The sequence below is a fragment of the Amia ocellicauda genome, chromosome 14 (assembly GCF_036373705.1).
Source record: "Amia ocellicauda isolate fAmiCal2 chromosome 14, fAmiCal2.hap1, whole genome shotgun sequence".
Classification (NCBI taxonomy): Eukaryota; Metazoa; Chordata; class Actinopteri; order Amiiformes; family Amiidae; genus Amia; species Amia ocellicauda.
The window spans coordinates 9,023,135-9,038,735 of NC_089863.1; the positions used below are offsets into that span (position 1 = coordinate 9,023,135).

At 42.6% G+C, this 15,601-nt stretch overlaps 1 protein-coding gene across 2 annotated transcripts; it reads left to right on the forward strand.

Annotated features, from left to right (window-relative positions):
- Nucleotides 1–922: 922 nt before the first annotated feature.
- On the forward strand, nucleotides 923–10,613 carry LOC136768579 (probable N-acetyltransferase CML1). 2 transcript variants are annotated; one of them, XM_066722849.1, is made up of 3 exons: nucleotides 923–1,941; nucleotides 4,986–5,271; nucleotides 9,697–10,613. In XM_066722849.1, coding segments are annotated over exons 2-3 (777 nt in total). In that variant the 5' UTR covers nucleotides 923–1,941; nucleotides 4,986–5,270; the 3' UTR covers nucleotides 10,473–10,613. The 2 variants fall into 2 exon arrangements, with proteins under 2 accessions (XP_066578946.1, XP_066578947.1); XM_066722850.1 differs by lacking the exons at nucleotides 923–1,941; nucleotides 4,986–5,271 and adding an exon at nucleotides 9,019–9,561.
- The last annotated feature ends 4,988 nt before the right edge of the window (nucleotides 10,614–15,601 follow it).

Here is a 15,601-nt window from a genome sequence, read left to right on the forward strand (position 1 = left end):
CAGATCACTGGCAGCTCAGTGAACGAGGGAGTAGGGAACTGTATCCTTTAAAATAATCTATAAATATTATCCTGAAAACAATTTAGGAACAAAAAAGAAAAAGGATATCAATGTAAACCCTGTGAGACTGTTTTGCACTTATTTCAGCGTTTCACTTATTCCTGGAAACTATGGCAAGACATTTAAAATGTATTATATTTGTACTGACTTTATCTTGTTGTGGGAAGTTTTAGGTAAATACAGTAAATATGAGGAACAACTATACGTTATTATTAATCTCATTATACCTTTAGCTAAATCCCGTTTCCATAAATGCAAAATATGTAAACAACAATCTTTGTTTCCTTGTTTTTCAGAGTGAAATTAATATATAAACACTATTTTTGCACTCAAGTAATAAGGAAACTAAACTATGAATTGGTGCTTATTCATTACATGATTTATATAAGTACAACCCCATGGTTCTGTTGTTTAGTACTGTGATATACACCTCTAACCCATTCCATATAACCCGAATTCGGTAAATAAAAAATGGTTTCAAAAGTAGCATTTACAGCAATTTAAAACTTTCTCAACGATCCACGACGCATAAAAAATAGTAGTCATCTGCAAATCGTAAGAAACGTTATAACATAACATGATTACCTAACCATTTTAAGCTTAATTAAAAAAAGAATGCAAAACTATTTAATCTACGTATTACATTTATACCATAAATACCATAATCCTTTCCTACAACAACTTAAAGGGATGTGTAATTAAAAGCGTTTTCTGAAATTGTCTGATATTTACAGAATGAACCCTGCTAACACACAACTAATTAACTTAATTAGATATTGTTTGTTAACTGGGAAGAGCCCTCGCCAAGGTGAAAAAAACAAAACCCCGGGATGTCTAGTTTTAAAGTCGAAATTCTAAAGATTGTTTTTCTTTCACATGGCCAGGATCTTCCGTAGATATTTTATGTGAATTTTGCATTTTCCTTTACACAGTCCAAAAGATGGATGTGATAAAACCTAGCAGTGGGCAATGTGGATCCATTGCAGGGAGGGAGACGGATAATACAACATCAGACTTGTGCTAACTAAAGGTTAATAATCGGATCGGTAACAGCCGATTTTATTAATATTTATTAATATTTTAACTGGATGGTGTCTCTAGGCTGTCGTTTTGTGGATGGTGTTGTATAACAGCCCTGCAGAAACAATCAGTATGAAGGCGAACACGATTCAGTGAACGTGTGCACATTTACAAGTTAAATTAATGAATAAATACAGTCAGTTCAATTGTAACCTGCTATATTATAGCTGGATAATTAATCGTGAAACGTGTGTATTTTGTCTCAACTGTAATTTACCCTGGTTAAGGACGTAAATAATACGGCAAATAGTATCGTTTGCAGTTATACATCTGCAGTAAGAGTAAGTTAAGGGACTCAGGTTGTGCCGTTTAAAATGCATCTATACTAGCACAAATCTCGATGATGATTACAATGATTACAATGGAAACGTATTCGTATGGGGACGTGCTTGTCTTGGACGGAGTTATATCCGGGTAGAAATGTATATACCTTGCTGTGCGATCCTCTTAACGTATGATCCGTGTATCTGTTATTTGCAATACAAAGATAAAAAGAGGGAGCAGGGGACGTGAAGGGACGAACCAGCTGAGCACACATCTGTGACGTGCTGTTCCTCCAATCAGCGCGCAGCTGTGTCTATGTCTAATGTGATGATTTCCGATTTGCTATTGAGTTCGAGGATACTGCTACTAATTATATGAAATATAGTAGCAATATTAGTAGTGTCTGTGAGTGTTCCTTAAGTGTATCAGAGAGCCTGAAGGTCTTCTGAATAATGTGAGTCAAGTTCAAAACTGAGAGGAATAGAGAGAGAAGGAAAGGAAGGAAAACAGAACAGGAAGAGAAGGGAAAGAGAAACAGTAAGTTTATTTTCTGTCTGTACTGTACTGTTTCTGTACTGTATCTACTGTACTGCGTCCCGCTCTCAGGGCTGGTTTAACACATTCTGGGGCCCTTGAAATGCATTTCAAGATACCTCTAAATGATTTGCAGATCTCTCTAAGTAATGTAACTTCAGATATCTTGAAATATTTGCAGATAGCTTTAAATGAATTAAAGATCTTGATAACTGATTTAGAGAGATCTTGAAATATTTGAACTTTGAATATTGAAATGAATTAAAGAAATCTCTAAATGATCATTTGGCTTGCCTTATGGGTCCCCCTCCCACCAACTCCACCACATTATTATTTTTTAAATATAGTGGAAAAGCAACACAGTAAAAAACACAAAAGTGGGGCTGAATTGTTAAGGGAGAAATAAGTGAAGTGCCTTGAGTCAGATGCAGCCAAATGCAGGACGTTAGCAGACAGATTTGGACACCATTCTACATGTTGCTAGAAAACATTTAGAAAGTGAGTTTTTTCTTGTAGAAATTGCATGGATCAACATTTTTGAGCACCTTTGTTGCTTCAACATTTTCAAATCAGTTTTAATTTTGTAGAAGCAAACTTACGTATTAGAATTTGTAACCAATCAACGTTGTGAGAAAAGTCATGTGACTATCTGCTTCACCACAAGAAAAAATGAATAAAAAGAAGTAGTAGCTGGCCAGTCAATAATGATTAAAATGACATGATTTTAATTAAACTGGATTCAATATTGTCGCTAATCATATATTTGGGATATGTTAATTATCCCAATTCTGGTCTCTGCTGGTTTTTGATCCAACCAAGCTCTCAATTAGCCACATGTTGCCCAGTCTGGAGAGTCGAAATACTGATCATTTTACAGCTGAGAGGGAGGGAGAAATAGGGAGAGAGATGTGGGGGGTTAATACAGACACAGTGATGTCATTGTCATTGTTACCCACAGAGTCCCAGTATTAACACTGAGGCACTGATATACTGACAGTAGAGAATACACACAGAGATACACAGTTAAGGTCCATAAATATTGGGACAGTCTCATAATTGTTGTAATATTGGATCTGTAACTCCCCAAGAACAAGCAGGAACTAAAGACAGCTGCAGTGCAGGCTGGCAGAGCATCACCAGGGAAGAAACCCAGCATCTGGTGATGTCTATGGGTTCCAGACTTCAGGCAGTCATTGACTGCAAAGGATTTGCATCCAAGTATTGAAACTCACAATTTAATTCATGATTATGTTAGTTTGTCCAAATACTTTTGAGCCCCTAAAATTGGGGGGACCACATATAAAAATGGGTGTAATTCCTACACCGTTCACCCAATTTGGATGTAACTACCCTCAAATTTAACATGAAATTCTACACTTACAGCACATATTGATTGTGGTGGCCTACAGGGTCTAAATGATGACAATTGTGTCACTGTCCAAATATTTATGGACCTAACTGTATAAGATGATGACTCTGCTCTGATCTCACCTCCCAGATCGCTGAGTTTGGTCTGGATGTCTGGACTGCACAGGAACTTCCTCTCCACCTCTACATTCATTTCTGACAGACACTCCCTGTCAGCCACACAGCACAGTACAGCACAGAATCAAACAGTATACACTCACCTAAAGGATTATTAGGAACACCTGTTCAATTTCTCATTAATGCAATTATCTAACCAACCAATCACATGGCAGTTGCTTCAATGCATTTAGGGGTGTGGTCCTGGTCAAGACAATCTCCTGAACTCCAAACTGAATGTCTGAATGGGAAAGAAAGGTGATTTAAGCAATTTTGAGCGTGGCATGGTTGTTGGTGCCAGACGGGCCGGTCTGAGTATTTCACAATCTGCTCAGTTACTGGGATTTTCACGCACAACCATTTCTAGGGTTTACAAAGAATGGTGTGAAAAGGGAAAAACATCCAGTATGCGGCAGTCCTGTGGGCGAAAATGCCATGTTGATGCTAGAGGTCAGAGGAGAATGGGCCGACTGATTCAAGCTGATAGAAGAGCAACTTTGACTGAAATAACCACTCGTTACAACCGAGGTATGCAGCAAAGCATTTGTGAAGCCACAACACGTACAAGCTTGAGGCGGATGGGCTACAACAGCAGAAGACCCCACCGGGTACCACTCATCTCCACTACAAATAGGAAAAAGAGGCTAGAATTTGCACAAGCTCACCAAAATTGGACAGTTGAAGACTGGAAAAATGTTGCCTGGTCTGATGAGTCTCGATTTCTGTTGAGACATTCAGATGGTAGAGTCAGAATTTGGCGTAAACAGAATGAGAACATGGATCCATCATGCCTTGTTACCACTGTGCAGGCTGGTGGTGGTGGTGTAATGGTGTGGGGGATGTTTTCTTGGCACACTTTAGGCCCCTTAGTGCCAATTGGGCATCGTTTAAATGCCACGGCCTACCTGAGCATTGTTTCTGACCATGTCCATCCCTTTATGACCACCATGTACCCATCCTCTGATGGCTACTTCCAGCAGGATAATGCACCATGTCACAAAGGTCGAATCATTTCAAATTGGTTTCTTGAACATGACAATGAGTTCACTGTACTAAACTGGCCCCCACAGTCACCAGATCTCAACCCAATAGAGCATCTTTGGGATGTGGTGGAACGGGAGCTTCGTGCCCTGGATGTGCATCCCACAAATCTCCATCAACTGCAAGATGCTATCCTATCAATATGGGCCAACATTTCTAAAGAATGCTTTCAGCACCTTGTTGAATCAATGCCACGTAGAATGAAGGCAGTTCTGAAGGCGAAAGGGGGTCAAACACAGTATTAGTATGGTGTTCCTAATAATCCTTTAGGTGAGTGTATATTGTACATGACAATATAGCACAGTGTAGTCCAGTATAACACATTCCAGTGTAATACAGTACAGTAATATCTGCTGTAGTACTGTGTAGTCAGTGCAGTCCAGTGCACACAAGCCTATTGAATGCTTCGTCTGATTTTTATTGATCCGCTTTATTATTTAATGGAATAAATTAATGTTATTGTATCTCTCTTACCCCCACAGGATGACTCTACGTACCAAACACACAGCCAGGGAACCCAACACACCTAAATATATTATTGTTGTTATTATGTTTAGTGTTAGTAGCAGTAGTATGTGAGTGTTCGTTAAGTGTATCAGTGAGGGTGACTGTCTAGGCTCAGTCAGAGACACACCTACTGTATCAATCGGTCACTCTCTGGCTTGTGAGAGCCTGAAGTTCATCTGACTACTGTGAGTAAAGTTCAAAGCCGAGGATCTCAGAGGAACAGAGGGAGAGAAGGACAAGAAGAGAAGGGAGAGAGAAACAGTAAGTTTGAAATTTTGTATCTTCACTGTAAGATGTGATATTTGTGTGTCTGTACTGTACTGTATTCTTTTACACTCCTCCCTCTCTCTCTCCCTCCCTCTTTCCTCTCTCCTCTTCTCCCTGCCCTTTCTCCTCCCCTCTCTCTCATCCCTCCCCCTCAGTGGTGCAGGATCAGGGCATAGTGATCAGGCGCTATCGGGGGGGTGACCAGGTGGAGGTGCTCTCTCTATTCCGGAGCTGCACCCTGGAGCACATCTGCCCTGCTTTCCTGCACGCGCTCTGTCACCCCGACAAAGTGGGCCTGGCCCTGGGCGTGGCCGTGGCGGCGGCGGTGCTGAGCGGGGGCTCCCTCTGGGCGGTGGCGGGGGCGTGTGCTGCGTGGGTGGGGTTGCTGCTCTTCCTCTGCTGGATGATCTATACTGGTTACATCAGAAAGATGCTGCGCAGCAACATGGCTGACATCGAGGCTCACTTCCTGTCCCACCCTGACAAGTGCTTCTGGGTCGCAGAGGCTGAGGTCGCCGGGGGGTCGAAGGTCATCGTGGGGACGGTGGCCGTTACCAGGTGGAGTGAGGAAGTGGCAGGGGCTGAGGTCAGGGGTCACGGAGAGGAGGAGGGAGTGCAGGAGAGATGTAGGGAGGGGGAGAGTGAGCGAGAGAGGCCGGAGCAGGAGGAGGGGAGGGTGGCAGAGCTGTTGAAGATGCTGGTGCTGCCAGGCTGGCGGCGGGGGGGGCTGGGGAAGCGGCTGGCACAGACCGCCCTGGCCTTCTGCTCAGAGAGGGGCTACAGCCGCGTCATCCTGCAGACCACCACCACTCGGGTGGCTGCGCTGGCGCTGTACCGCACCCTGGGTTTCCAGGACACACTCACCAGTGTCCCGTCCCTCGCCTTGCTCCCTATTCGCATCTCTGTGCTGCGCCTGGAGAAACCACTGTGATGCCCACACTGGCCCCTGGGGGCACCAGAGACAGCACTGAGAACAGAGCACCGCTCACTACAGTGCAGCGCAATACAGCACAGCACAGCACCGCTCACTACATCACAGCACTATGCAATATAGTACAATGCAGCATTGATCTATTGTATGCTACACAGCTACTTCACTATTCTACTTCTCTGTAACCCCCACATTGTAACAGCACTGCTCTACTACACTGTTACTACAGCACTGCCTCCTGCTTTAACAGTTGTTGTGTCAGTGTGAGAGGGCGCTGCTCCGGGGGAGATTTTTCTGTACAATAAACACAATTTACTTGTAAACCAGTGAGGTTAATTGGTCCTCATTATTAAATGCAGCTGGTGCAGGTAACTTCACTAACGGGTTTCCACGGGTACGGGATATATATAAATGAGCTCCCTAGCGTGGGCAGCGAGTCTCTGCCTTCCCTTACGCCAGGGCGCTTGAGCTGTTTTCAGTTTGCTTAGCGGTTCTTCTGTGACGCAGGACGTTGCGGTACTGTGAGGAGAGTGTCAGCTGCTGTTTTCTACGCATTTTCTTTTAATTTGTTTTTTTGTGTGTGTGTGTGGATGTATGTAATCAAGAGGGGCGATAGAACGTATCCAGCTCTAGTGGTTACAGTGGACAAATGATTGGGTTATGTTTTTTTTTATATATATTCTCCTGATTTTATTTATTTTATTTGTTTTAACTATATAATTAGTGGTTCTTTTTAGAAAGTATGTGCACAGTGACTTTCTTATAGTTCATACATTGTAGAACCCAGGTAAAGAATTGAAGTCTTCAAGCACAGAGGATAATGTATTTATTTAACATGCCAGGCCTGGGAGGCCCTGACATGGAAGTTCTCCACCTGAGTGGAGTCTCTTTGATCTGCAAATGTTAACAGCTTTTATATAATGCATGACATGTGGTTCTGTGGGCAGGGTCAGTCACATGATTTCCAAGAAGTGTTATCTTGTAATGTTCATGGTTGTCTTCCTGAGGGAAGGTGTGGGATGCGGAAACCTGATGGCTTCCTTGGATATACTGGGAGAGGTCCAGTTCCATGGTCATCATAGCAGCTGTTAATCAATAACCATGATGTGACCTCTCCAGCTTTAAGATAAGCCACAGAGCACCTTGAAGCAAATGCTGGGAGGGACTTCTGCAGCGTCAGCACTCGTAAAAACAGCCTTGCTAACATTTGCTTGCTTGACAATTAATACCAGTGGTCTCAAACTCAATTCCTGGGGGGCCGTGTGTATGCTGGTTTTCGTTCCAACTGAATCCTCAATCACTTAATTGGTCTAATTGTTTAATTAGCTAGATACATTTAAACACCTATCCAGGCCCCAGGGTATTTTATAAGCAACTGTACCTTGAATCAAATGCACTTTTAGATCATCAACTGTAAAATACCTCGCAATATATTTTTTAAATATGTCAAATTGAAAAAATAATTGGACAAATTAAGTAACTGACTTCTTGGTTGGAACGAAAACCAGCATACACACGGCCCTCCAGGAGTTGAGTTTGAGACCACTGATTAATACAGTTGGCTCTGTTGACACATTAGTATTTCAAACATTAATATAAAACATTATACAGTTTATACAAAACATTATTACCGGCTCCTCATAAATCTATATGTATACACTGTTTTGGGGATTTATGATTAATGTAATTGCACTTGTAATGTATTACTCGGGTTAGGCTGAAGCAAGTGTTGGTTGCCCCCTGGTGGTGATTGTTCAATTGTGCCTATATGTATTGTAATCGGTTTTGAATCATTATAACTAGTTTTATTATTCTATACAAAATAAACAGTTACCCCATGTCTTTTATTTCACGTCTCTGCTTAATCTTATTTGGTTAGGAGGGGCCTGCATTGGGGAACTGGTCCTTAGTTCTAAGTACTTCTTTGGGTGAAATTTCCAAAGTGGCGTAGTCGACAATTACTGGGTAGAAGAGAATTCGTGTGCATCACGCCACAGGTTGGCTTTGTATGGTTACAAACATACTTAATGACTGATGCTGAAATTATGAGGAATGCTGTCGTGCTTTGTGAGTGTTGCGTAATGTAGTGCATGTCTGTGGTTTGTGTGTGTTGTATACTGTATGTCACTTATGTAGTAACACGCCAGTGGAATCAAGTGTGTTTATTCCACTGAGATTGATCACACTGGCCTTCTCTGTCGATCTGTCTATCTGTGCTCCAGGGCTCCTTAAAGCATCTCGCATCCTCCCTGTGTTTCTCTGTCGCAGTACGTGATTGGCCAGCAGTCTCTGGTAGTGCGCTGGGTCTCAGTGTCGCAGTATGTGATTGGCCAGCAGTCTCTGGTAGTGCTCTGGGTCTCAGTGTCGCAGTATGTGATTGGCCAGCAGTCTCTGGTAGTGCTCTGGGTCTCAGTGTCGCAGTATGTGATTGGCCAGCAGTCTCTGGTAGTGCTCTGGGTGGAAGCTCTGCAGGTAAACTTCCATCTTTCCTGTAACCTTCTACCCAGTGGACAGACCTGCAACAGATATACTCAGTACACACACAGTCATTAGTGTATCAATGTTTCATTGTGCCTGTGTGTCAGTGTCTTACCCAGTGACAGTGCGTTGGTGTTGAGAGCGATATCAGCTTTTCCCTGGGCCGAGGTCATGACTTGGATCTCACCCACCCAGTAGCCAAAGTCCGCGCTGTCCAGGTCCACTCAGGCTCCCCACCCTGTAGGAGCGGCGCTGCGTAGTGAACTTAGCAAAAGACTGCAGCCCCAGGGTCCTTGCCCACGCCACCCCACTGCCCTCCCTCTCGCCATCCTTCTCTCCCCCGTCTCTCTTTCAAGCTTTATACTTTTGTTTCCTTTTGCCAACCCATCTTCCTTCATTTCTTTCTCTCCCTCACTCTGGCCATGATCTCAGGCAGCTCAGTGATTTCTCTGTCACAGGTGCACTGCCTGGTCTCCCTCCCTATCTCGTCCTCCTCTCTCAGTCTTTCCCTTCCTCTCTCCTCCTCCCTTGCTGCCTGCATCTAAACACTTCAGGGAGGAAGAAATAGGTAGAGAGAGAGAGATAAGTGTGGGGGGTTAATACAGACACAGTGATGTCTTTATTCTCTTTGACCCATTTCTCTCCTGAACACAGAGTATCATCTGAGATTGTAATATCAATACACTGACTGGGTGATTGACATAATGGCATAAGTGACTGTCTAAACTCAGTCAGAGACACACCTACTGTATCAATCTGTCTCCCTTTGACACGTGAGAGCCTGTAGTTCATCTGATTACTGTGAGTAAAGTTCAAAGCCGAGGAACTCAGAGGAATAGAGAGAGAAGGACAAGAAGAGAAGGGAGAGAGAAACAGTAACTTTGATATTTTGTTTGTACTGTACTGTGTGTGTCTGTATGGTGTGTGTCTGCACTGTATTGTCCTGTATGCTTTTACAATCATCTCTCTCTCTCCTTTCTCCTCCCCTCTCTCTCCCCGCCCCCCCTCAGTGGCGCAGGATCAGGGCATAGTGATCAGGCGCTATCGGGGGGGTGACCAGGTGGAGGTGCTGTCTCTGTTCCGCTGCTGCACCCTGGGGCACATCCGCCCCGCCTTCCTGCACGCACTCCGTCACCCCGACAATGTGGGCCTGGCCCTGGGCGTGGCCGTGGCGGCGGCGGTGCTGAGCGGGGGCTCCCTCTGGGTGGTGGCGGGGGCGTGTGCCGCGTGGGTGGGGCTGCTGCTCTTCCTTTGCTGGGAGGTCTATGGTGGTTACGTCAGAGAGAGGCTGCGCAGCGACATGGCTGACATCGAGGCTCACTTCCTGTCCCACCCCGACAAGTGCTTCTGGGTCGCAGAGGCTGAGGTCGCAGAGGGGTCGAAGGTCATCGTGGGGACAGTGGCCGTTACCAGGTGGAGTGGTGGGGTGGCAGAGGGAGAGGTCAGGGGTCATGGAGAGAAGGAGGGAGTGCAGGAGAGATGTAGGGAGGGGGAGAGTGAGAGAGAGAGGCCGGAGCAGGAGGAGGGGAGGGTGGCAGAGCTGTTCCGGATGCTGGTGCTGCCAGGCTGGCGGCGGGGGGGGCTGGGGAGGCGGCTGGCACAGACCGCCCTGGTCTTCTGCTCAGAGAGGGGCTACAGCCGCGTCATCCTGCAGACCACCAGCACTCAGGTGGCTGCGCTGGCGCTGTACCGCGCCATGGGTTTCCAGGACACACTCACCAGGGCACTGCCCCTCACCATGCGCCCCGCTCGCATCTCTGTGCTGCGCCTGGAGAAACCAATGTGATGCCCACACTGGCCCCTGGGGGCACCAGAGACAGCAATCTACGACACTGTTACTACAGCACACCCCCTACAGTTGTGTCAGTTTGAGAGGATGCTGCTCTCATGGGAGATTTGTCTGTACAATAAACACCAATTTACTCAATGACTGAGTGATGCTGAAATTGAGAAATGTTGTGTCATGCTATATGAGTGTTGTATAATGTAGTGTATGTCTATGGTTTGTGTGTGTTGTATACTGTATGTCACTGTTATGTAGTAACACTCCAGTGGAATCAAGTGTGTTTGTTCCACTGAGATTTATGTGAAGAACCAACTTCCAACTGAACATGTGATGCATTCATTACTCAGTGTGGTCTTTTAATGTGGTCGAGCGCCATGTTAGTAGAGTCACTATTCAAAAAGACAAGGATGGTAGTAGATTCATAAACCAGGAACTGTTTATTGGACTGTAGCTGGTCAGATACAGATTCAGTTGAAAATGGATGGTTATATTTTAAGAATATACTACTTGAGGCTCAGGAGAAATTTGTACCAAAACTTAGCAAATTGAGGACCAGAAAACATTGGCCAAAATGGTTTAACAGAAGTATGCAAAACAATATCAAGAGGAAGAAAATGTTGTATAGCGCATACAAAAGGGATAGAGACAAAACAAAATATGAAAAATATGTAAAAAGGTCTTAGATGGATATAGAAAGAAACAGCTATTTGAGCTAAAACTAATACAAAGAGCTTTTTTCAATATTACAACAGCAAGAGGTCAATAAAGGAGGAAGTGAAACAAATAAAGGGCAAAAATGGAAGTATCTTGGAAAATGAACAAGATGTGGCAAATGTTCTAAATGAGTATTTCACAGAGGTTTATACAAAAGAAAAGACAGATAGCATGCCACAGGTTAACAATCAGTCCAGCCAAATCCTAAGGGAGATCAGGATAAATGAGGAGGAGGTACTAAAGGGACTAGCAGAATTAAAAACCAACAGATCACCTGAGCCAGATGGGATATTTCCAACAGTACTTAAAGAAATGAGGGAAATTATTTATAGGCCGCTAACTCAAATATTCCAAATGACACTTAGAACAGGGGATGTGCCAACTGACTGGAAGACAGCAAATGTCAAACCAATCCACAAGAAAGGGGACAAAACTGAGCCAGGAAATTACAGACCAATCAGTCTCACCTGCATCACCTGTAAAATGTTGGGAAAAATGATTAGACAGAAAATAGAGGAGCATCTTAATGAAAACCATATTCTTGGAGATAGTCAACATGGGTTTAGACGAGGCAGATCATGTCTTACTAATTTATTAGAGTTTTTTGAACATGCAACTGCAGCTGTAGATCATGTGAAAGCATATGATATGATATACTTAGATTTTGAACAAGCTTTTGATAAGGTTCCACACCAAAGACTGATCCTCAAATTGGAAGCTGTAGGCATTCAGGGTAATGTAAGTAGATGGATTATGAACTGGCTGATATAAAGGAAATAGAGGGTGTCGATTAGAGGAGTCACTTCTAACTGGAGTGAGGTTGTTAGTGGAGATCCACAGGGATCAGTACTAGGGCCTTTGCTTTTTCTAATCTATATTAATGATCTGGACTCTGGGATAGTTAGCAAACTTGTCAAATTTACAGATGATACTAAAATAAGTGGCTGAGCAGATACATGAGAAAGACCTAGGAGTCTATGTGGACTCCTCACTTTCTCCATCCAAACAATGTGGGGAAGCAATAAAAAAGACAAACAGGATGTTAGGGTATATTGTCAAAAGTGTAGAATTGAGAACAAGGGCAGTGATGTTCAGACTGTACAATGCACTAGTTAGAGCTCATCTGGATACTGTGTGCAGTTCTGGGCTCCACACTTCAAGAAAGATATCGCTGCTCTAGAGGCAGTTCAGAGGAGAGCAACCAGACTTATTCCAGGTCTGAAGGGAAAGTCCTACTGAGAGACTGAGGAACTGAACCTTTTCACCCTGGAACAGAGGAGACTACGTCAAGTCTTCAAAATCATGAAAGGCATCGATCACATCAAACCAGAGGAGCTTTTCCAGATCAGCAGGGACACACGCACCCGGGACACAAATGGAAATTGGGCTTCAAGGCATTCGAGACAGAAAACAGGAGACACTTCTTCACACAGAGAGGCGTCACAATCTGAACAAACTCCCCAGCGATGTGGTAGAAGCTGAAAGTTTGGGAACATTTAAAAATAGCAACTTACACTTTCTAGGATATTCAATCAGCTGAAACAGTTAAACAGTATAGAGATTGTGTGTTTTGGGGCACAGGTGTTTGATTAAGGACTGCCTGAAGAATGCTGACCTGCACCAATCAACACTTCAACAACAGCAACAAACTCAGGTCCGTTTTAATTATTATGTATGTGGTAAATCTAATTTGTACAGCTATTTTAATGAGATGTAATCACTTCTGATAGATAAGACTAAACTATTGTCTATCTGAAGATCCAAAAAAGCTTCTCTGAACTCACATCCCTAGTTATTTTCTTCATGTCATGTGAGAGGAGGGTTTCGGGTTAACCTGTATCTATGTTTTATATAATAAACTTGTTACTTCTTCATCAGTGTATCCTGGGACTAAAACCACTACAATTCCTAAACTACACCATGAAGAAACCTTGTAAAGATACACTCTTAAAAATTGCTGTTAATTTACTTCAAAATATCAACAGTATAATCCTGTTATATTTAAATGCAGTACATTACTGTTAATTTTGGTTTGTTAAATGACTTAGACATAATATTATGGTATTTTACAGTGTTGATTGCTCAAAGGAAAGGAAACAGTACTTTACAGTATTTCTTGCATTGCATTTTGGGAATACAAAACTACAGTGAGCCCACACGTGTTTAAGTGCTGAGTTTTTCACTTATCGTCATCTTCTGAATTAATAGGCGAGTACCCTTTTTCTTTGCTTTTTAGCACAGCCATAATACATCCCCTCACTCAAGCGGTCAGTGTGCTCAGCTAACGTTAACAACTTCAAAGTTCAGATCTGGACTGCAAATCGCAAAAGCATTGTAATAGGTTGCAGAAACCATTGGTGGCAATAATTTCTACAATCTATTTACGACGCATATGAAGCATACAACACTTTTGGGAAATGCAGCTGTGCAGTTGCTAATGTTAAGTTTTATGCAGGGATGCATATTCCTTCTCTTTTAATCAGAAAACGTTGGTGAAACTGGAATGGTACCTAACTTTTTAAACACTTGTTTCGGTGGGAAGCCAAGTGCAGCTGTGACACCGTAGAGTGCAGCTGGATTTCTGAATCGGATCTTCCATATTGCAGGGGGAGTTTCATAAAAACGTCAATTCTTTTTATTCTGCAAAGTGCAGCCTTCAAACAACGTTGCAAATTTTATTTAAATAATGTGCCATTGCTGTCCCTGAAATGACAGGCAGCTTGTTTGCTAATATTATCTCGCTAGTTTAACTAACTAAACAATTACAGTCATTTACCAAAACCTGCATCGTTTGTCAAAACGTTAAATTTCTGTGCCCTTGTGCTTAATAATTTGGGTAAGCTTTTTCTAATTTGTACATATCTCTGTTTGCAGGGGAAATCTTTTCTGTAAGAGTGTTATGAGTGTTTTGCTTCTTTAATGTTGGCTGTATTTTGAATTGTGTCGGTCCAAGTTGGTGATAGAATATTCAAACAGGATAATTAATATTAGCAGTTTAACTGTTGCTGATTTGTATTCTAATGTTATATTGCTCATATTTGAGCAGGTGGAGTTTTTTTTTTATGAGATTGAGTTTTTCTTCATACCCAAGGATTGCCCAGATTGACTTGTTCTTCAGTGTTGTGGCCAGGACTGCAATAGGACTTCCAAAAATGTGCACCTTTGTTTTTCAGGCATTTCATTGGGATAAATCCTGAGAGAGGCACCCAGGCTGGACGAGACAAAGTCCTGTCAAAGTGTACGGGGAAGCTAGGTCACCCAGAAAAAGATGACATCACTCAACCCTCGTGTCTCCAGTCTACTAAAGAAACTAATGGACTGTAAGGAATAATGCAATTGCTGAAGCTGGGTAAATTCCACCCTGATAAACTTCCACAGTTTAAAGTAATTTCCTGAAATATTCTTGGGTATTGTCCTCATTCACAGGAGGTAAATGAATATGGCTGAGCAAGGTGGGGTCCCTAGTATCAATAGGAACAAAATACTATTTATTAGGTTAAAGTATTTTACAATTACAAAATAAAAACAAACAAACAAAATTGTAATACTTTTGATTAAAATGTTAAAAGAAACAACTCTAAATCACTTTTTAAAATCTTAATGTGAGTCAAAGAAAACTTAAAAACCAACTAACTCAAAATATAAATGTGCAACAATTCAATCAAAACAATCAACTCGTGATTAAATGGCAAACTGCCAAACCAACAAAACAGTCAAATGCATTAAAGTAAACGGGAATTGCATCAGATAAATCAATAAAATAACAAAAACATCAAAGAAACAAAAACAAAACAATCTGATGCATTTAAATGATAATCATAATGGTAAATGCATTTGACAAAGAAAATAAAATAAAATAAACAACAAGTGAATTTAAAATCAATACATTTCATTAAAACCAATTAAAAATCATTTTTAAAAACAAATGAATCATCAATAAAAGCAATAAAATATCTCAGACTTGAACTCCAGCAGGGGGAGAGGTGGGGTCCCATCATGGGACCCTAAGCTCCCCCAGATCTTGAAGATGCCAGATCTTGAAGGCTTCTTCCTTGCCCCTCTGATGGACCTCCAGATTGAGATAATCTCAGACTAAAACCATACCCCAGATTAGTAAAAAGACAGCCTGTCTCTGTTGGGAGGGGTGAGTTAATCACCTCTGAGAAAGGTATGGGTGAGGGGAACGGGTGAGCCATTACCCTGGAATGTGGGAGAGCGAGGTGAGGGCTCCATTGTCACTTGATTTGCTAATAGGCAGCTGCCATTGGATACTCTGGTGTGTGGGGTTCAACTCATAAAAGCTGACTTGTCCATAAAGTCTTTGTATCAGTTTTGCCTTGCGGTACCCGGTGTACTTGTATACTGTGATCTATATTCTGGACTCTGTAATAAAACACATTGAACCTGAACCGTCT